The sequence below is a fragment of the Colobus angolensis genome, unplaced genomic scaffold (genome assembly GCF_000951035.1).
Source record: "Colobus angolensis palliatus isolate OR3802 unplaced genomic scaffold, Cang.pa_1.0 Scaffold11, whole genome shotgun sequence".
NCBI lineage: Eukaryota > Metazoa > Chordata > Mammalia > Primates > Cercopithecidae > Colobus > Colobus angolensis.
Window position 1 is genome coordinate 10,195,262 of NW_012112030.1, and position 22,167 is coordinate 10,217,428.

Below are 22,167 nucleotides of genomic sequence, written 5' to 3' on the forward strand. Positions count from 1 at the left end.
TCAGTTTACACAAAATTTAATTGAATTCTGTAATTTATTAAAAAATGTACAACTAAGTTTAGTAACAAACACAATTTATATGAACAGGTTTAGTTGAGAGCAGAAGACCATGGGTATCAGTGAGTATATTTGTAGAATGGATGGAGAACACTGGCTTATTTGATATGATTATTAGGAGGTTAAGAGAGTTTCCATAGTATAGAATTTTTGGTCAGAACTCTACAGATTTTTTTCAGGTTCTAAAAGATGAAACTAAGTGGCAGTTCTTGGTTTTGGATAAAGAACTCCGTGCTTCCTTAAAATATATTAAACTTTTGTTAATAGTTTTAACAGCCCATCCTATGAAACTAAGTCGATTGCAGACATTTGTGAGAAACAAGTAGATTGTATTCTTAGGCATTGTTGCTAGGAAAAATTTAGAGTGGTAATGTAATTTTTTCTTTTGCTGCCAGTGGAGGTGCTGGTTCATTCTTTGTTGTATGCCCAGTAGCAGAGATCTTGCTATCAAAAGTGTAAGTTTCTTTGAAAGGTTTAACTGAAGGAAGATGTAGAATTATAAATAGAATTGGCTGGAAAAGTTGTGATAAAAAATAATTTTAATTAGATCTACAAGGAGGGATAACCAGCAGTATGCTCTGCTATAGAAGATAAATAGTTGGTACAAAGAGGAATTTGAATTTCTTCCATAATATGGAAGAGGATTAAGGGTCTTTTTTCTTTCATCTTTTTTTTTATTTTTTTTAAGTGACAGGATCTCACTCTGTGGCCCAGCTGAAGTGCAGTGGCACAATCATGGCTCACTATGACCTCGACCTCTCGGGCTCAAGTGATCCTCCCACCTCAGCCTCCTAAGTCGCTGGGACCACAGCTGGCACCACCATACCCTGCTAATTAAAAAATTTTTTTTTGTTGAGACAGGGTCTCACTATGTTGTCCAGGCTTATCTTGAACTGCTGGCCTCAAGCAGTCTTCCCACCTATAGGCGTGAGCCACTGCACCCAGGCATCTCAGCTGCCACTTTAAACTCCTGTGGGTTTTTAGTAGGGCAGGGGGAGGAGACTAGAAATAAGATAGAGATCCAGGGTGAAGTTCCTGGAACTCTCTAAACTATTCTAAGGCATTTTAGTTGCTATACTAATTGTTCTAAGGTACCTTGATTATTCAGTTTCCCTCAAATTTGGATTGGTATGTGATGTGTAACTGCTTTGAATAAAGTTTTGCAAGCATGATGCCTTCTTGCTTTTCTTGAAACAGAACTGGCCGGTATAAGCAAAAATTATTTTAAAAGTATTAAAACTAATAAAGAAAATATGAAATATCAAGACATAATTAAAGTGATATTTGATATGTGGGATTATTAAATGTTCTCACTTGTAGTGCTTTTTTTTTTTTAGCTTTTAAGACAGAGTCTCGCTTCGTTGCCGAGGTGGAGTGCAGTGGCGTGATGTCAGCTCACTTCAACCTCAGCCTCCTGGGTTCAAGCGATTCTCCTGCCTCAGCCTCCTGAGTAGCTGAGACTACAGATGTTTGCTGCCATGCCTGGCTAATTGCTGTATTTTTAGTAGAGTTGGAGTTTCGCCATGTTGGCCAGCTGGTGTCAAACTCCCAACCTCAAGTGATCCACCTGCCTGAGCCTCCCAAAGTGCTGGGATTACAGGCGAGAGCCACCGCACCTGGCCTGTAGTGCTTTATTAGCAAAATCTGATATGTTTGTGATACACTCTTTCACTAATTGTGACTCATAAGTTTATTCATATTGCTTTCCTTGCAATGAGAATAATAGTTAAGATCTATTTTAAGATATTTTAGATATAAATATAATTGTGGTTAAATTTTGGGTATCTGTTGCATATGAATGTAACATTTAAAAAAAATAAGTAAAATAAACTAAGCTACTTTTCATGTAGACCAGTGTTTAAAATAACAGTTTTCTTTCTGAGGTGGAATCTCGCTCTTTCGCCCAGGCTGTAGTGCAGTAGTGTGATCTCAACTCACTGCCACCACGCCCGGCTAACTTTTTGTATTTTTAGTGGGGATGGGGTTTCACCAGCTTGGCCAGGCTGGTCTTGAACTCCTGACATCGTGACCCACCCACCTCAGCCTCACAAAGTGCTAGGATTACAGGCGTGAGCCACCCCCCCGGCCAATGTTTTTAAAAACTTGGTTAAATTTCATTTTAAAATCTAACCACTGTTAAATATTCGGTTAAAAAGAGCATCAGTCAGTGGATTACTCATATAATTTTTACCTTTTCTCCACTGGAGCTTTTTGTTACTTAAAATGGTTATGTGTTTCTATATGTTTTAAAGGCATTGTTTCTAATCTTTATTTCATGATTTAAGTAAGTTCTCTACATATAATTTTTATATTAAGTGTTTAAGGGTTTCATAGTGTCAAATATATGAATTCACTTTGCATTTTGGGTAACAAGTAGTGACCAGAGAAAACATTTTAAAATTAATTTGTCATTTCATCAAAACACACTACTGGTTAGTTTGATACAGGAAATGCATAGAACAAGTACTTTAATAAATAGCATTGGTTTTAACATGACTTTGTTGTCAAACCAGCCATTCGTTTAGCAACTGTAATTTAAATTCTTGAGATTAAAAGATTTTTTTTTCTTTTTGTTTTCTCTTTCTTGTTTATCTATTTTTTGGTTTGATTTGGTTATTTCCTACTGATCTGTAATCCTCTTCATGATGTTATATTAGACTATACATTGTTTGCCATCTTTAGGAATTAAAATCCACTCCATAATAAATTTGTACTGTACAGAGAGACATGCCTATTAAGCATTATTAGGTTGGAAAGGTAGAATGATAAAATGCATTCTGTTATCTGGGTAAAGGAGTAAGAAATTTCAAGTATTGTCAACTTTAACATTACTACACTTTAGGCAAAATTGGAAAATCAAAAATAGCAGTGTTGTACAGATTATTTATGTGCATATTTAACTTTTGCTTGACACAATCATAAGATAATTTGTTTTTCTAACTGATAGAAATTATTTTAACTTAATTGAGAAAATAATTATTGAATGCCTACTGTGTATAAGACGCTACTGTTTGTGGAAAGAAGTTTGTGTTAAAAAATGTATAAGGTATACTTCCTACTTATTTTGAAGTCTGCTTTGATAAGTTATTTAAGCTTTGCATTTTTAATACATCCTAAACAGTTTTTTTTAACCAACAAATCTCATCGACTCATAAAATTGTAGAAAAAAAGTGCTAGGAAAATTGCAGTACTGTTTAGAATTTGAGATTTTAGAGAACCTTTAATGTATTAGGACTGTGATTCAAGTGTTTTATGATTCTTCTCTAAATAGAAAAACACTTAAATATATAGGTATTGATGTGCACTTGCACACACACACACACCCACAAATATATATGGACAATGGCATGTTTCTTAAAAGTGGCCCGTTTATTTAGTTTAACATTCATTTCTTTAATTGGCACCTAATAAGTAAAGGTGTCAAGTTAATATTTTAGGTGATGAAATGCAAGGCACATATTTTTTTCCAAGAAAATAGAGTGTTTTTGCTGGAAGTTTTGCTTTTATATTCGCATCTATTCTAAGATTCCTGCTAGCATATTGTTTCTATTTTTAGGCTGTTGCCAGGCAGATTTAAAATTTCTTCTCTTATGGCTGTCTAATTTCTATCTTCCTGATTGGTTACATGATGCTGCTTTTATTAGCCAACCACAGTGACTATGCAAATTGTATTTCAGTTTCTGTTGCTGTGAAAGAACTGATAAGATGGCTGCAGGGGGCTCCCTTTGGGGTATGTTTTTTATTTTAAAGAGGGTTTTCATCAATACGTAGTAAGAAGCAAAGGTAGATTTCCTTTGAAGGGGCATTTTATTTTTGAAATGGAAAATCTAACTAAGCAAGCTTTATAAAAGGCTGAAAAATGCCTCTCTTGTGTATTTGATTTTAATGCTGCTCTGTTTTGCCTCTATTAGGCAACTTATAAGTGGGTATATTTTGTTACTTTTTGTATATAAACATGCCAGCATGCTAGTTTACAAGTCTGTTAAAATGTTCTAGATTATTGTCTTTGCTTTCTAAAAGAATAGTTTTTTCATGTAGGAATTATTTTAGATGTCAGTTATGTGTATATAGCGCATCATTCTTTTAGCCAATACTTACCTGTATTCTATGTGCTCAACACTATGTAGTTCACTAATATTATACTAGAATACTTCATTTTTTTGTTCTTTTGTGAAATGACCTGAAAGGCACATCATCATGATATCAGCATATTTAAGATGTTTTCTAATATCAAAGCTTTGGACACTTAAAATGTATTAACTTTTCCTGAGATTTGACAGAGATTAAAATTTGAAAGAAGCAATAATTTTATACTGGATACTAGGTAAAAAATGTCAAAGTGTTCCATTAAACAATACACAAATGTAGTATTAGAGTCCATTTATAGTAAAACTGTCTTAAAGGATACCTTTAGAGCATTGGCAAATACAGAGAATGGTGGCAAAACACGCCATGTGAATAAAAACAATATTGATAAAGTGTGACAAAGCCATATGTAACATCAGAAAGTTCAAGAAGTATACCTCATTTAAAAATATTTATCATCATTAATTACATATAAGGCCTTTTGGTTATAGTATCACTTTATAATAAAAGATAATATTTTTGTTTCACTTAAGACTTTCTAGTCTTTTTGATAAAAGATAGTTAATTGCATTTTCCATGTGTAGAAGACTTTATTAATATTTGCTCCTGGAGGGATCACCTGTGTCATGCTTAGTACTTTTTTTTTTTTTTTTTTAAATATCTTGCATGGGTATTTTATGCCCATTACTGCAATCCTGCAAGATGAGCATACTGTAGAATTATGTACCATTTAAGGACAGGGAAAAAGAGTAATGACCTCATCCAAGATGAGCACATAAGAGAACAAGGCTGCGGCTATTTTACACATACTGCCTTTCACCATCAATATAATTACAGATACGCTTGTTGGCTTAAAAATGTGAACGCTCTAAAGTATAAACCAACACTTAGTTCTCTTAGTATAGTTGTTCTGTCCATGTTGGAAGCGTGACCCAGTAAAGGGGTTTAGGTTAAAAATAAATGAAAAACACTTGACTGAAGTTCTGCTATTCTTTTTTTTAAATATCAAGTTTATTGAGATACAGTTCACATGTCATAGAATTCACCTGTTTAAGTGTATAATTCAGTGGTTTTCAGCATATTCACAGCCGTGTAATCACCACAATCAATGTTTGAACATTTTTATTACCCTATAAAGAAATCCTGTACCCTTTAGCAACCATCCCTCATTTCCTCCCAGGCCGTCCAGCCCTAGGCAATTGGTAAGCCACTTTCTGTCTGTATAGATTTGCCTATTCTGGACATTTCATATACAGTAGTCCCCCCTTCTCCACAGTTTTGTTTTCTGTGGTTTTAGCTCTCTGTAGTCAACTGTGGGTAATATTAAGTGGAAAATTTCAGAAATAAATAATTCGTAAGTTTTAAATTTGGCACTGTTCTAAGTAGTGTGATGAAATCTATTGCCATTCTCCTCTGTCCTACCTAGGATACGAACCATCCCTTTGTCCAGTATGTTCAGCCTGTCCATACTGTAGACACTACCACCCAATAGTCATTTAGGAGATGTCTGGGTTATTAGATTTGTGCTGATACCACAATGTTTGTCATAAAGTCACCCTTATTTTACTAAATAACAGCCTCAACGTGCAAGAGTAGTGATGCTGGCAATTTGGATATGCCAAAGAGAAACTGTAAAGTGCTTCCTTTAAGGGAAAAGGTTAAAGTTTTTGACTTAATAAAGGAAAGAAAAAGAATTGTATGCTGAGGTTGCTAAGATCTTTAGTAAGAACTATCTTATACTTTTGTGAAACGAACAGTATATTGTTATAATTGTTCTACTTTATTGTTAGTTATTGTCAGTCTCTTACTGTGCCTAATTTATAAGTTACATGTCTTATATGTATAGGAAAAAACACAGTATATATAAGTTTCAGTACTATCCGGTTTCAGGCATTCACTGGGTGTTTGGGAATGTATTTTCTGTGGATAAGCGGGGAATACCGTAAATGGAATTATTCAGTATGTGGCCTTTTGTGACTGGCCTCTCTTACTCAGCATGTTTTCAAAGTTTACACATGTAGTAGCATGTTCAGTACTTCATTCCTTTTATGGCTGAATGATATTCCATCATATGGATATACCACATTTTATTTATCCATTCATTAGTCACAGGGCATTTAGGTTGTTTCCAGTTTTGGGCCATTATGTGTAGTGCTTCTATAGAGCATTCGTGTACAAGTTTTTGTGTGGACATATGTTTTCATTTCTCTTGGGTATTTACCTAGGAGTGGAATTGCTGGGTCGTATGACAACTCTGTTTCACATAGTGTGGAACTGCCTGTTTTCCAAAGCAGCTGCACCTTTTTACAATCCCACTAGCATTGTATGAAGGCTTCAATTTATCCATATCCTTGCCAGTACTCATTATTCTTGTTGATTATAGCTGTCCTGGTGTGTGTGAGGTGTTATTTCATTGTGGTTTTTACTTGCATTTCACTGATGACTAATGACGTTTGCTGCCTATGAATTATTGACTTATAAAAACCATAGCTTTAGGAGAAAAATCTAATGTAAGTGACGGGTTGATGGGTGCAGCAAACCACCATGGCACTTGTATACCTATGTAACAAAACTACACATTCTGCACTTGTACCCCAGAACTTAAAGTATAATAATAATTTTTTAAAAAAACAGAAAAAGAAAAAAAAAAGCCTTTTTGTGGAAATGCCTATTACGTCCTTTACTCATTTTAAAATGGAGTTATTTGGTGTTTTATTATTGAATTGTAACAGTTTTTATATATTCAAGACACAAGTCTTGTATTGGGTATATGGTTTGCAAATATTTTTGTCCTTTGTGTGAATTGTCTTTTCACTTTCTTAGTGGTTTCCTTTGCAGCATGAACAGTTTTAATTGTGATGAAGTTCAGTTACACTGTTTTTTTTTTCCTTCTTCTTTTGTTGCTGCTTCTCTTTGGGTCATATCTAAGAAACCATTACCTGTTCCAAATTTATGAAGATTTATGTCTGTGTTTCCTTCTAAGATTTTAGTTTTAGCTCTTAAATTTAGGTCTTTCATTTATAGGAATTAATTTTTGTTTATGGCAAGAAATAGGAGTCCAACTTCATTCTTTTGCATGTGGCTATCCAGTTTTTCTAACACTCTTTGTTTAAAATTAAGTGGAAAATTTCAGAAATAAATAATTCATAAGTTTCGTAAACTTTCTTAAAACATTATGAAACTATTCTTTCCCTATTGAATGGTCTTGTAACCCTTGTCTAAGACAATTTACTGTAAAAGTGAGGGTTTATTTCTGTTCCAAAATATATCCTAAGGATATACCTGTCATTTTACTAGTAGTGCCACACTGTCTAGGTTACTGTAGCTTTGTAATCACTTTTGAAAATGCAAAGTATGAGTTCTCCAAGTTTATTTTTCTTCTTCAGGATTGTTTTGGTTGTTCTGGGACCTTTGCATTTTCATATTAAATTTAGGATCAGCTTATCAGTGTCCGCAAAGAAAATAGCTAGGATTTTGATAGAGATTGTCTTAAACCTGTAGCTTTAATTTGAAGAGTGTTGACATCTTAAGGATATGAGTCTTTTGATTCATGAGTATGGAATGTCTTTTATTTATTTATGTCTTTAATTTCTTCAACAGTATTTTATAGTTTTCAGAATGTTAAGTTTTGTACTTTTGGCAAAATAATTTTCGATATTACTGTAAATGGGATTGTTTTATGAAATGCAATAGATTTTTATATATTAATCTTATAGTCAACTTTGTTAAACTCTTATTAGTTCTAATAAATTTTTAGTTGATTTCTTACTATTTTCTATATACAAGATTTTATTATCTGTAAATAAAAATAGTTCTTTCTTTTTTTTAAAGTTGTATGACTTTTGGCTGGGTATGGTGGCTCATGCCTGTAATCCCAACACTTTGGGTGGCCAAGGCAGGTGGATCACCTGAGCTTGGCAGATTAAGACCAGCCTGGCCAACATGGTGAAACTCCATCTCTACTAAAAATACAAAAATTAGCCAGGCTTGGTGGTTCACGCCTGTAATTTCAGATACTCAGGAGGCTGAGGCATGAGAATCACTTGAACCTGGGAGGCAGAAGCTACAGTGATCTGAGATCGTGCCAGTGCACTCCAGCCTGGGTGACAGAGAGAGACCATGTCTCAAAAAACAAACAAACAAACAAAAAGTTGTTTGACTTTTATTTCATTTTCTTACCTAATTCTTCTGGCTAGAACTTCTAGTTCAGTGCTGACTAGAAATGGTGAGGGCAGATAACTTTTCTTGTTCTGATTTTAGGGTGAAAAATTTCAGTCTTTGACCATTAAGTATGATAGCTGTGGATTTTTCCTTGGTTCCCTTTATCAGGTTGAGGAAATCGTCTTCTAAGTTTATTGAGTGAATTCTGCTCTTAATTGCTATGTTAAATTAAGGATGAGATAATTTAATACTTAGAAAGCTGCTGGTAATACTCTTGTATCTAATACATGAAGTAGTCAGCAGGCTGGTGAAACTGGGGAGGGAGTCTACTCTCAGGTCTCATTTACTGAGTAGATAGATTTTACCAGTAATCTTAAATGACATCTCCATTTTTAAAGAGATAAAGAAGACAATTGTGGAAGATACCATGTAGGTGATTGCTCAACATTCTATTAAAATGGTACCAAAACTTAAATGATGAAATGCATATAAGAAGGGTTCCTATGCTGAAGAAAACAACTTGGTACTGAATTGGGTGTCTGCTTTACCTTACCAAGTTAAAATTACTATCTGTGTAATTATTGATAGTAGCATAGTTATTGATTTATTAATTCACATGATGTGTAAAGTTGAAATTATCTAAATTATCACATAAACTAATGAGAAAAGGATATGTTTTGTTATAGTGTCTGACATATATTATTCCTCGATAAGCATCAGTTTCTTTTTCTCCTTTCAAAGTGTGTAATAAATAAAATGGGTTTTTTTCAAGGTGTTAATAAAAGGCAGAATTTATAAGGCATGGTTGGGAATAATAAACATCAAATTCAAGATTATGCTTATCTTGGCATTTAGGAGTCAAGGATGAGGAAGGAGGAGTAAGCTGTTGTGTTTTACAGGGCACTTTATTTTTATTTCATAATGAAAAATTATGTGTTAGTATAGCTAAACATTAATAAAGTAACATAAAACTTGAGCTAGAATGGAACTTAGCAAGCATCTGGCCTAACCTCTTCAGTTCTACGGTTGAGGAAACTGAACTCTAAAGAGTTAAATTGATTTATTCTATGCTGGTGTATACTAATGTTAGAACATGAAATAGAACCTAGTTTTGTTAGTTCAGAAGTCTTTTTGTTATGCCAGGCTTTTTAGAATATGTGTATTTTAAATTAGTGTAATAGTTTGTATGGTATTTTATAATTATACCTTTTTTTTTCAAGTCATATAGGTAATTTTATTTATTTATTTATTCTCATGGATACATATCTAATATATGATATGTTTTTATATATTTTTTTCTTTTTTTTTTATTATACTTTAAGTTCTAGGGTACATGTGCATAACGTGCAGGTTTGTTACATATGTATACTTGTGCCATGTTGGTGTGCTGACCCATCAATTCATCATTTATATCAGGTATAACTCCCCAGTGCAATCCCTCCCCCCTCCCCCCTCCCCATGATAGGCCCCAGTGTGTGATGTTCCCCTTCCCGAGTCCAAGTGATCTCATTGTTCAGTTCCCACCTATGAGTGAGAACATGGATCTAGAACTAGATGTACCATATGACCCAGCCATCCCACTACTGGGTATATACCCAAAGGATTATAAATTATTCTACTACAAAGACACATGCACACGTATGTTTATTGCGGCACTATTCACAATAGCAAAGACTTGGAAGCAACCCAAATGTCCATCTGTGACAGACTAGATTAAGAAAATGTGGCACATATACACCATGGAATACTATGCAGCCATATAAAAGGATGAGTTTGCGTCCTTTGTAGGGACATGGATGCAGCTGGAAACCATCATTCTTAGCAAGCTATCACAAGAATTATACCTTTTTACAGCAAGAGGATTTTATGTCCCTACCTTTTGCCGTGTGACGTGAGGTATTTCCCCTTGGGAGATTTTTACTTCCCGTGCTGTTAATGACTAATTTGGTTTTAGCCAAAGGAATGTGAATGAAAGTAATGTCTAAGCAAAAGCTTTAAAATAAGCTGGTCCTGCCCATGGCCCACAGGCTGCATACAGCCCAGGGCTGTTTTGAGTGTAGCCCAACACAAATTCGTAAACTTTCTTAAAACATTATGAAATTTTTTTTTTCAGCTCATCTGCTATCGTTAGTGTATTTTATGTGTGACTCAAGACAATTCTTTCATTGTGGCCCAGGGAAACCAAAAGATTGGACACCCCTGCTAAAAGCTGTTGTATACTGTGTATCTCTGTCATATTGGTCTTTTCCCTCTGCCACAAGGCCTAGATGGGGTGAGGGGGTGCTGTTCCTTCAGCCTGGTGTCCTAGAATGAAAAAGTATACAGTTATTGGCCAGTGAAATTTTGTTGTTGTTGCTGCATTATCATCTAGTAAAAGTTAGCTGTCCAGCTTTTCTCTTTGGGTTGGGTTAATAAGAAAAGTAAGAGCTATTTCCTGGCATTTGAAGGATTTACATCTTTCAGCTCCTCATACCTCATTCTGGGTGTTTTACTTCATCCAAGCAAAATGTGAAAAGTACGTTTGGACAAATGATTTCTACTGCTGGTTATTTATTTATTTTTTAAATGAGACCTGGTCTTGCTGTGTTGCCCAGGTTGGTCTCTACCCTTCAGGCTCAAGCAGTCCACTGCCTCAGCCTCTGAAGTAACTGAGATTACAGGTATGTGCCACTGCTCCCAGCTCTGGACAAATGATTTCTTAAATTCCTGTGGAGATAAATACAAGACCTTCTATAACTTCACTCCTTATCTGCATAATGATAGTAGAGTTTGGCAAGCTAGTGAGTAGGGCCTTGATGGAAAATTGGCCAATTTTCTAAAGGGGTGTAATTTGCTCTATGTGTTCTAAAATGACATTTGTTGGATCAGGTCATTTAATTTTATTTTGCTCTTGTAACACAATGATCCCCAAAATTGACTTGGAGAAGTAATTTTAAGGTATCTTATGTTTTTATCATGTGGACCGTTCCAAAATTTCTGAAAACATAGCACTGAATGCAGCAAGAAGTTAGATTGTAGTGACAATTCTGGCTTTGATGTAACCAAAATTTTAAGAACATGATTTACTCCTGCATAATCTAGGGAACTGTTGGTAAAGCAAACTCCCTATTTCCTTTGTGGTTGGTTATTTTTTACAACGTAGTTTGGGAATATTGCATTCCACGTTTCGGCTGGTGACAGGCAGAGGGGTTAATTTGTGGACGTGTCAAATATTATGATCACTCGATAGCTTACTCAACTGAGTTTATGAGTGTTTGATAAACAGATTTCACCACTTACTTTTTTTTTTTTTTTTTAAGATGGCAGGATAGCTAGTGACAGTTATTTCGTACTAGTTGAGAGAACTGTAGCTAACAATGCACAGTATAACATCTGTTTACATAGCCTTTATGTTATACTGGGTATTATCAGTAATTTAAAGACTATTTAAAGTATACAGCAATATGTGCATAGGTTATATGCAAATGCTACACTACTTTATATAAGGGACTTGAACATTGTCAGATTTTGTTATCTGTGTGGAGTCCTGAGACCAGTCTTCCACAAATACTGATAGATGTCATATTTAAAATAAAAATTTCAAAATCTTTATACTAAATTTGAGCAGATAAGTATCAAAGTGAGTGAACAGACTCACTAGTCTATTTATTGAACAATAAGCAGCAAAGCAGATTATTAGCATTTATTGTGCAACCCATTATTCTTTATGATTTTATTTTTAAGAGTATTGCAAATTCTCAAGCAAAATTTAGAAATGCAAAATAAAATCATACAGTTTTTGAGATTGGGATTCTTAAAGAACCTAATAGCAGAGTTGCATGAGATTAGAAATTATCAGCATAAAGTGATTATTTAGTATTTAATTCAGCCATTTAATGAAAGTAAACTTGAATTAAAATTATTTTCACTAGACAAATGAATGAAATTTTCATTCAGAAAAATGTTATACTCTCAGCCAACAGCATGAATATAATTGAAATGCCTTTGTCAAAGATAGAAATGCCATATCCACTTAAAAGGTTTTGCTTGATGTTTTCTAAGCTTTTGCTTTAATTTTATTTTGAAGTATACTTCATCAGATATTCATTACTTTGAATTAATATAGCATTTGTTTTGTTTATGTGTTGTATATACTTTTTGACCCAACAGTCATGGTACTTAGTTAAGTCTGTTCTTGGAAAGCAGTACAGGCCCTAGTTTATTTAATCAGAGAAACACTACCATAGACCTGTTTTTCAAACAGGGCATCTGGAGTTATATTCCTAATGTTTCCAGTTCATTGTTCACCTTTATTTTCACATCCTTTGGATTTTTGATAGAGCACTTGCCCTCATCTGCTTCCCTTGTTGCTGGGCAAGGTTTGTGACACTGATACCTGATTGGTTTTAGACTATTTCGGCTTTGAGCCAATCAGACAGTGAATTTCAGTTCTCTCACAGGACTGAAACATTGAAGCAGCTGTTGATATATTTTTCCTGTGGGGAGATTATATAAACTAAGAGTATGGCTGCAGCAAGCTCCCTCTTGGGTATGTTTGAAAAATTACAAGTTTCATCTGTAAGGAAGGGGGGAGATGAGGTTTAGTTTTAAAACTTGATTATTAGGAACACCTAGTAAGTAGTGAATTTGAAAAAAAAAATTCTGATAACAAATTTTCCATTTTTATTTTAGAATCCTTTATTTAAAGAACTATAGAATGGTGTAATGTAATAAAAATGTCTTATTTTCATGAATATTTACTTTGTAATCCACACATTTGTTTTATAATAAAGCTTTGAAAAGACATCTCATATAACCTTTTGTAACTTGCTGCGAAAGGCAGTTAAGGAGAAAAGGATGTAGTAATTGTACTTTTACCACTTAATATAGGTTGTCTAGCATCAGACATTTAGATTTCATTAGATGAATTAAACTAAGTCAGTTCAGTGCAGTAGACAGCACAACACTTCATAATACTATCCCTAGTAATCCTTTGGGTCCAGAATACTACTAATTTTCGGAATCGGAAATCTGCAACAATAGTGGTAGATGGGTATGAAAATTTTTTTTTTACTTGTCTGGATGTAAGGTTTTGCTAGATTTATATATATTATATATATGATCAATGGAATTTTTAAAAAGAAATTTACATTTGAATTTTTCATTGTATAGAAAAGTATGTTGTTATGTATATTGTCCATGTTTGACTTATTCCTCAGGTAGGAAATTAATTTATATTAATGTATGTTTCTGGAAATGTTCATGGATATTTATTAAAGCAAATAGCATAAAAGATATAAATCTTATTCATTTATGAGTGTGGTATATATTTAATGGATGTTACGTGGATTTAGGGTTTTATGTAAACTGTGTTCTAGATTCTTTATTTCAAACAAAGAACCACAGTTAAGTATTGCAGATACAGCTTTTGTTTAACTATGTTTTTCTGACCTTATTGTCTGTCTCCTGTTGCTGGGCAGGAATCAGAATGCTGGCTGCTGATTGGCTGAGTTTGTGAACGGCTCTTGAACAGCCATTTAAATTCTTGAGCTTTTTGAGCAGGCAGATTGTAGGCTAAGACATAACAGCTTCCCTTTGTTGTTTCATTGCTATGATCTCTTGCTAGAAAGAAGTGGGTGGAGGGGGATGAAGCAGAGAAGAGAGTAATGTTTTCATTTAAAGAAGAAGCTCGTTGGGCTTTCCTTAAAAATATTTTTAAAATAATTTACCAAAAATTTGAAAAAAAAAATTTCCAAGCCAGAGAGACTTAACCCTTCTCTGGTTATTTAAATATAAATTCCTGTGGAAAAGATTTTATTAGTGATAGTATTTTCCCAGAGTTCTTGAATATACAGAGACTTAACATTATTTTGACTCTCTTCCTCGTGAAAAAAATACTTTCAGGAGAAACTAGTTCATCATGTTTTGCAGTTACTTTTAGACATGGCAGACATCTTCTGCCGTAAAATACCAATGCTTTGTCTGTGAAAATGGATTATATCATGTGAAAGTTTTCTGATTTGTCACCTAAAATACTAACATTTATTTTATAGAATAGTTTTATGAATGGCATCTTAGTTCTAGGTGACAGTACTAAAATGATCCTTGGCAGTGTTTTGCTGTGGTATTACAGCCATGGAAACTTGTTTGCAGGTAACACACCCTTCTTTAATGTGTATCTTTCTTAAATATGCTTTGCTAATGCAAAATACATTTCTAAAAGCAGACTGCTGATTGGTTTGTACAGATATGGCTGAACTAGTTTGAACTAATTGTTCATGCTACTTCCTTATTGCTTTGTCTGTTTTTTATTATGTTTAGAACCCATAAGATCTGGTAAATGGCTGTAGTGTGCTCCCTTGTGGGTATGGATGGTAGTTATTCTGTAATTCTTTTTAGAGTGCTTTATTATTACTGAAGTTAATGGCAATTTTATTGATAAAATCAACTTTTCTTAAATTATATATATTTTTATTAAATATTATTTGGTGGTGGCAATTTAATATTAAATGTGAGGTTTACATGTTGGATTTTCTAATTTATATGTAAAATACCAAAGGGGAATTTGTCTCAGACTCTTTAGTTTATTCCTAAAAACGTTATCCTGAATATTTAGTTTATTCCTAAAAACATTATCCTGAATATATAGATGGTGATGGTTATAACATTTATTGAGTTCTTACTACATTCCAAATGCTTAATGTATAGAATCTCATTTAGTTCTCATGGCAACCTTTGTGACAGGTGTTGGTATTCATCCCTTTTTAAGGTAGCCGAAACTAAGAAATTGATGTGAGGTAGTTTGCCCAGTCTCACACAGTAGGTTTCCTGGAAGAATTGGAATTCACATCTGTGAATTTGTCTACAGTCTACAGAGTTCATGTTCTTAATTGGGTTATTACAAGTTATGACTTTTTTTAAAGGAATGCTTACTTTTAATGTAAGAGTTCATGTTCTTAATTGGGTTATTAAAAGTTATGAATTTTTTGAAAGGAATACTTACTTTTAATGCAATTGGTAATAACTACCAGCTATCCATATAATATCTGAGAAATGTGGATATTATGAGGCTAAATTCAAAAGAATGGCCTTTCAGTGTTTCAAAATACTTACAGGGTAACTATGCTACTTATATTATAAATTTAATTATTTTGAAGTTTTGGAATTAGTAAGGAAAAGTGACAGCAAAATACAATGCATTGTATATGTATCTTTTTGCAGAAAATTTTGCAGTTAGAATAACTTTGTAATGATGGGAAGGGAAAAACCTTAAAGGTGTGAAATTTTAGTCTGTAATTAAAAACCCTTAACATAGTGTCTGTTATAATTTTGTATGAAGGTTTCTGTTTAAATGAAGAGTAATTTTCCTAAATATTTAGTTATATAATTTAAATAAAATGGCTAGAATAAGACATATGTTCTAAGTAATTGGCTTAAAGTGAGATAATGAATACAGAATGTATCACAGTCTAGAAATTCTCTGACAAGGTGGTAGAATCTCAAGCTGAATTGGCCTCCAGCAAATAGGCTAGGCTTATTGTTTTATGCCCTTCAGCCAAAGATCCGCAGGAACACATTTGTAATTGAACAAGTTAGGTTTACTATTTGTTGCAGGGAGGAAATAATGTTCACTATGGGGAAACTGTAGCACATCAATCAGTAGGAAGATGTTAGAAAAAACCTAGTACAGGATTTGAGTATAGTATAGTATAGGTTTAGGTTACTTTGGGGAGAGATTAAAGAAGTAGATCCTTATCGTGGATTGGGTGGCATCAGAAAGTTGGGGCACTTCTGTACTTGGGTATCTCAATGAATTTTATCTATATAGGGAGGACAGACTATTATAAGATGAAGCTGTAATTGATAAAGAAGTAGCCATCACTCATTTAGTGAGGGGGGCTGTTTGGAATTTTGTGGGTTGCACAGTGACCTTGTCTGACTTGAATGTTCTCTGAATTGGTTTTATGTCCAACCAGAGAACAGCATGGCTTAACTGTAAGCATCAGATCCGTTAACAACATTGAGCCCTAACTGTGAGTGTCAGTTAAGTTTTCAGACATCAGGGGCTGCATTTCTTTCTTTCTCAGGCCAAAGCAAATGTATTCTACCATATCATTCCTACTGGTGATGGTAATAGTAAATGACTATCCAATGTTAAAACAGTATTCCTGCCTCCTATACATCTTAGTCCTTAAAGGTATTTTGTTTTATTCTACTACTGATTGATGGCATTGTTTTCTTCAGAACCACATCCTTGTGCTCTTTTGTTTGCCTTTATTGCACTGGCCAGATGTTAACATGGAAACGGTTACAGGAAACATCCTTGTTTTTTTCTGATCCTATTTCAATATCAGACATGATACCTCTGGTTTTCTTGGTAGATAACCTTTATCAGATTTGAGTAAGTTTCCTTGTATTCTTAGTTTCCGGAGAGTTGTAATTATGCATCAGTCTTGAATTTTGTCAAATGAATATTCTGTATTTGTTGAGGTAATCCTTTGTTCATTTTATTCCTCTGTTCTGTTTATGTGGTGAGTTAAATAGCTTGATTTGTTTTGTGGTTTTCTTTCATGCTTAACAGTATTGTCTCAGAGCTCTGGAGGCAACACATTTGAAATCACGGTGTTGTCACTGCCATTCTCCCTCTGAAGGTGCTGAGGAAGGATCTCTCTCCTAGCTTCTGGTAGTTGCTTGGCTTGTGGTACCATAATTTCAGTCGTCATGTGGCATTCTCCCAGTATGCATGTCTGTCTGTGTCCAGATTTTCCCCTTTTTATAAGGACACCAATTGTATTGGATTAGGGCTCACTTTAGTATCCTTATATTACCTTGATTACCACTGTAAAGGCCCTGTTTAAATAAGATCACATACTGAGGTACTGGGGCTTAAGACTAATATCTTTCTGGGGATGTGGGGTGTGGGATGTTGCACAATTCAGTCAGTAACAACCTGGTACCAGACATTCAGTTTAGGCAAAACTCATAATTGTACACTCTGCTGGGCATAAAATAAAGTCGGAATGCATCATGGCTTGTTCATGGTCAACACCGCTTGATTTTTGAATGTGAAATCGGCCTTGTATTTTTCTAAGTGAGCTTCACTTGGTCAGAATTCATTACCTTTTATAAAACCTACTTCTAAATAACTCAGATGAAAGAAGAATCATGATGGATATTAGAAAATATTTTAACAGAATAATGTAAATGACACATGAAAATGTGAGATGCAACCAAAGTAGCTCTTAGAGGGAAATTTATAGTTTTATTTGCACACATTGCAAAAGAAGAAGGATTGAAAATAACACTTAAGCTTGAATCTCAAGGAGAAGGATGGCATGTTAAACTCTTTCCAAGAAAAAGTAAGAGAAAAGAAATAATAAATATTAGAGTAAATAATTAAAATAAGAAAGCAGATGTAAAACTAAGAAATATCAGCCAAGTAAAGGTTCATACTTTAATAAGTGAATAGAATTGATAAAACTCTAGCACAACTTACCAAAAAAAGAGAAGAGTACACACACACACACACACACACACAACCTTTGTATTTATTTTTAAATTTTTTTTGTAGTGGCATTACTGAGATATAACCACATATCTACTATTCACCCATTTAAAGTACAATTCAGTAATTTTTAGCATATTCAGAGCTGTATAATTGTCACCATAATCAATGTTAGAACATTTTCATAACCCCATAAAGAAATGCTGTACCCTTTAGCAGCAACTCCTCATTTTCTCCAGAACCTTCCAACCCTAGGTAGTCACTGATTTACTTTCTGTCTCTAGATTTGCCTACTCTGGACATTTCATATAAGTTGAATCATTCAGTGTGTGGCCTTTTGTGACTGGCTTCTCTCACTCAGCATATTTTTAAGGTTTATGCATGTAGTAGCATGTTCAGTACTTCATTCTCCTTTGTGGTTGAATGATATTCTGTCGTATGGGTATGCCACATTTTATTTACCCATTCATCAGTCATGGAACATTCAGGTTGTTTCCAGTTTGGGGCCATTATAAGTAGTGCTTCTATAGAGCATTCGTGTACAAGTTTTTGTGTGGACATATGTTTTCATTTCTCTTGGGTATACACCTAGGAATGGAATCTCTGGGTCATATGACAACTCTGTATTTCACATACTGTGGAACTGCGTGTTTTCCAAAGCAGCTGCACGTGTTTGCAGTCCCACTGTCATTGTATGAAAGTTCCAGTTTTTTTACATCCTTGCCAACAACTCATTATTCTCATTGATTGTTTCTGTCCTGGTGTGTATGAAGTGTTATTTCATTGTAGTTTTGATTTGCGTTTCACTGATGGCTAATGATGTTATTGCTTACGGACTTTTGGCTTAGGGGTCTCTTTCTGGAAATGTCTGTTCAAGTCCTTTGACCATTTTTAAATTGGGTTATTTGATTTATTGAATTATAGCAGTTCTTATGTATTCTAGATATAAAAGTCTATTCTATATAAATATATGTTCTGTATTCTAGATATGAAAGTCTAGATTCGAGATAAAAGTCCCTTATCAGGCATATGATTTGCAAATGTTTTCTCCCATTGTTGTGAATTCTCTTTCTTGATGGTAATCTTTTGTTAATATGCTTATAGTTCTGCCAATCTAAGTATGCTTGGTTGCAAATGTAATCTTTCCTTACATGTTTCTTAATTCTTCCTCCTTTTTCCTTTATCTCTATACCTGTTATTTCCCTACTGTTTTTGTTCTTACACTTTTATTTTTCTTTCTCATTTTCTTTAGGTAATTTTTTTTTTTTTTTACTTTATCTACCTTTTTTTTGCTTATACATCTCCATACTCTGTGAATTCCATATTGAAAATGAAAACTTGTCCCTTTTCCCCCAATACTTCCTAGTTGATTTTCTAGTAGACTCTAGCCATTTTTGATTTTGTATTACACAGATGCAGTAAATATGAAAATCGGTATACACAAGCAGTAGGTTTTCTATGTCTTTATTTAAACATTACGTGAAGTGGGCTGCTTGCATCTCCTCTAAGATCAATTTGTATTGTCTACAATTAGGTGGCTTCTGTTTCAGTTATTAAACGCTCTTTCTCTTTTTTCTTAAAGATTCAAAATGGACAGTTTAGAAGAACCTCAGAAAAAAGTCTTTAAGGCTCGAAAAACGATGAGAGTGAGTGATCGTCAGCAACTTGAAGCAGTGTACAAGGTCAAAGAAGAACTGTTGAAAACTGATGTCAAGCTGTTAAATGGCAACCATGAAAATGGAGATTTGGACCCAACCTCACCTTTGGAAAATATGGATTACATTAAAGACAAGGAAGAAGTGAATGGCATTGAAGAGATTTGTCTTGATCCTGAAGAAAGTAAAACAGAATGGAAAGAAACACCCTGTATCCTAAGTGTTAATGTAAAAAACAAGCAAGATGATGATTTAAATTGTGAACCTTTGTCTCCCCATAACATAGCTCCAGAACCAGACTCTAAACTGACTGCTGAACCAGTTTCTGGTGATCCAGTCGCTGGTGATCTAGATGCTGGAGATCCAACCTCCGGAGTACTGGCCTCTGGTGATTCCACCTCTGGTGATCCCACCTCTAGTGAGCCCTCCTCTGGTGGTGCTGCCTCTGGTGATGCAACCTCTGGTGATGCCCCTTCTGGTGATGTCTCCTCTGGTGATGCCACCTCTGGTGATGCCACCGCTGATGATCTCTCCTCTGGTAATCCCACCTCTGGTGATCCCATCCCAGGTGAACCTGTCCCTGTTGAACCCATTTCTGGTGAATGTGCCGCTGATGATATAGCCTCTAATGAAATAACTTCTGTTGATCTGACTTCTGGAGCACCAGCTTCCACTGATCCAGCCTCTGATGATCTGGCCTCTGGTGATCTATCCTCTAGTGAACTGGCCTCTGATGATCTAGCCACTGGTGAACTGGCCTCTGATGAGCTGACTTCTGAATCAGCCTTTGATCGTACCTTTGAATCAAATTCTGTACCAGTTTGTGAACCAGTTCCTGAAATTGATAATATAGAACCAAGTAGCAATAAAGATGATGATTTTCTTGAAAAAAATGGGGTTGATGAAAAATTAGAGCAAATTCAGAGTAAAGACTCATTGGATGAGAAAAATAAAGCTGATAATAATATTGATGCTAATGAAGAAACTCTAGAAACAGATGATACAACTATTTGTTCAGATCGACCTCCTGAAAATGAAAAGAAAGTAGAGGAAGATATCACAGAGCTTGCTCTTGGAGAAGATGCTATATCTAGCAGTATAGAAATTGACCAAGGTGAAAAGAATGAAGATGAAACTTCTGCAGATCTTGTAGAAACCATTAGTGAAAATGTTACTGAAGATGACAAAAGTGAGAATATTTTAGAAAATACAGACTCTATGGAGACAGATGAAATCATTCCTATTTTGGAAAAGCTTGCACCTTCTGAGGATGAACTTACTTGCTTTTCTAAAACATCTCTCCTTCCAATCGATGAGACAAATCCAGATTTGGAAGAGAAAATGGAAAGTTCTTTTGGTTCACCATCTAAACAAGAAAGTAGTGAGAGTTTGCCAAAAGAAGCATTTCTGGTCCTCTCTGATGAAGAGGATATTTCAGGTGAAAAAGATGAGTCTGAAGTTATATCGCAAAATGAAACGTGCTCTCCAGGTTAGCATATAACTTAAATTTTAAAGATTTTTATTGACTTTGATGAACTGTTTAATAAAATATTATCATAATGTCTTAAATTTATTTTTGCTGCAGAAAAAGTTGAGAATAGTGATGACTCTATAGAAAGATGTCTTAAGTTCATAGAATTCAGAGTTACAGCATGTCTACTCTGTGAGTAGCATTGTGCTAAGTACTAAGAAGGGAGATAAAATAAGTAGAAAATATACCCTTATGGTCTGGAAATAGAGGTGAAGCAGAGCACCATAACACTGAGATAACAGTTTAAGTTAGTACATAATTGACTAGAGTTGTAGCAGTGCTTTCTTGCTATCACTTAGCAGACAGATAACTTAGAACTAAAAGCCTAATAGTTTATTCTGTTAGCTTCAAGTGTAACAAATTATATTTTCAATTAATATTCCCAGTGAAATCCTGTACTTTAATATTCTTTGTCTTTAATATTCTTTGTCTTTGTCCAGACAGCACCATCGTTGTAAGCCAGAAACCTTAAAGCTTGATTATTCGTTTGATAAAGACTTTACCCATTTGCTTCCCCAGCCCTTTTGATTCTACCCAACCTATTCTCTTCCTCATTTTCTGAATGAGCTCTCTATAACCCAGTTATCTTATTTGATACTGTCCCTCTATGTCTTAGATCTCTGTTACTTTTAGGTTGATTTCAAACTCCTTATGTAAAAGGTACATTAACTTTATGATTTGTTCAGTACCTCTCTCTGCCAATCTCTTTTTTTTTTATTATTCCTAGAGAAAAAGAGAATGAGAAAAATTCTGCCTTCTTTTATGGTCAAACTCAAAAACATTATTCCTGTATGAAACTTTCTCAGCCTGAGGAAGACTGAGAAAAGCATGAATACCTTTTTGTTCCCGTTATATCACATTCTTTTAGGTTTAGACATCTATGAGAGAAGTGACCTTGCTAGCATAAAACACCATCTAATTTGTTCAAAGAAAAAAAATGGAGGCAAGTCTAAGAGAAACAGATCATGTTCTCCCCCAATATATCCTACTAGCTTTTGGAGGTAGAGATTTTTTACTTATTAAAAAATGGCTTTTTTTTTTGGTCAGGTACGGTGGCTCACACCTATAATCCTAGGACTTTGGGAGGCTGAGGCGGTCAGATTGCTTGAGCTCAGGAGTTCGAGACCAGCCTGGACAACATGGCGAGACCCCGTCACTGCAAAAAATACAAAAATTAGCCAGACATGGCGGCG

General features: G+C 34.5%; 1 protein-coding gene across 3 annotated transcripts in view; it reads left to right on the forward strand.

Annotated features, from left to right (window-relative positions):
* ATF7IP (activating transcription factor 7 interacting protein) overlaps positions 1-22,167 on the forward strand; it is a 136,333-nt gene that overhangs the window by 38,212 nt on the left and 75,954 nt on the right. For all 3 annotated transcript variants that reach the window (XM_011954156.1, XM_011954166.1, XM_011954148.1), the window contains exon 2: positions 19,371-20,932. In XM_011954156.1, coding sequence (XP_011809546.1) covers positions 19,378-20,932 — 1,555 coding nt within the window. In that variant the 5' untranslated portion in view covers positions 19,371-19,377. The remainder of the gene's footprint in view (positions 1-19,370; positions 20,933-22,167) is intronic.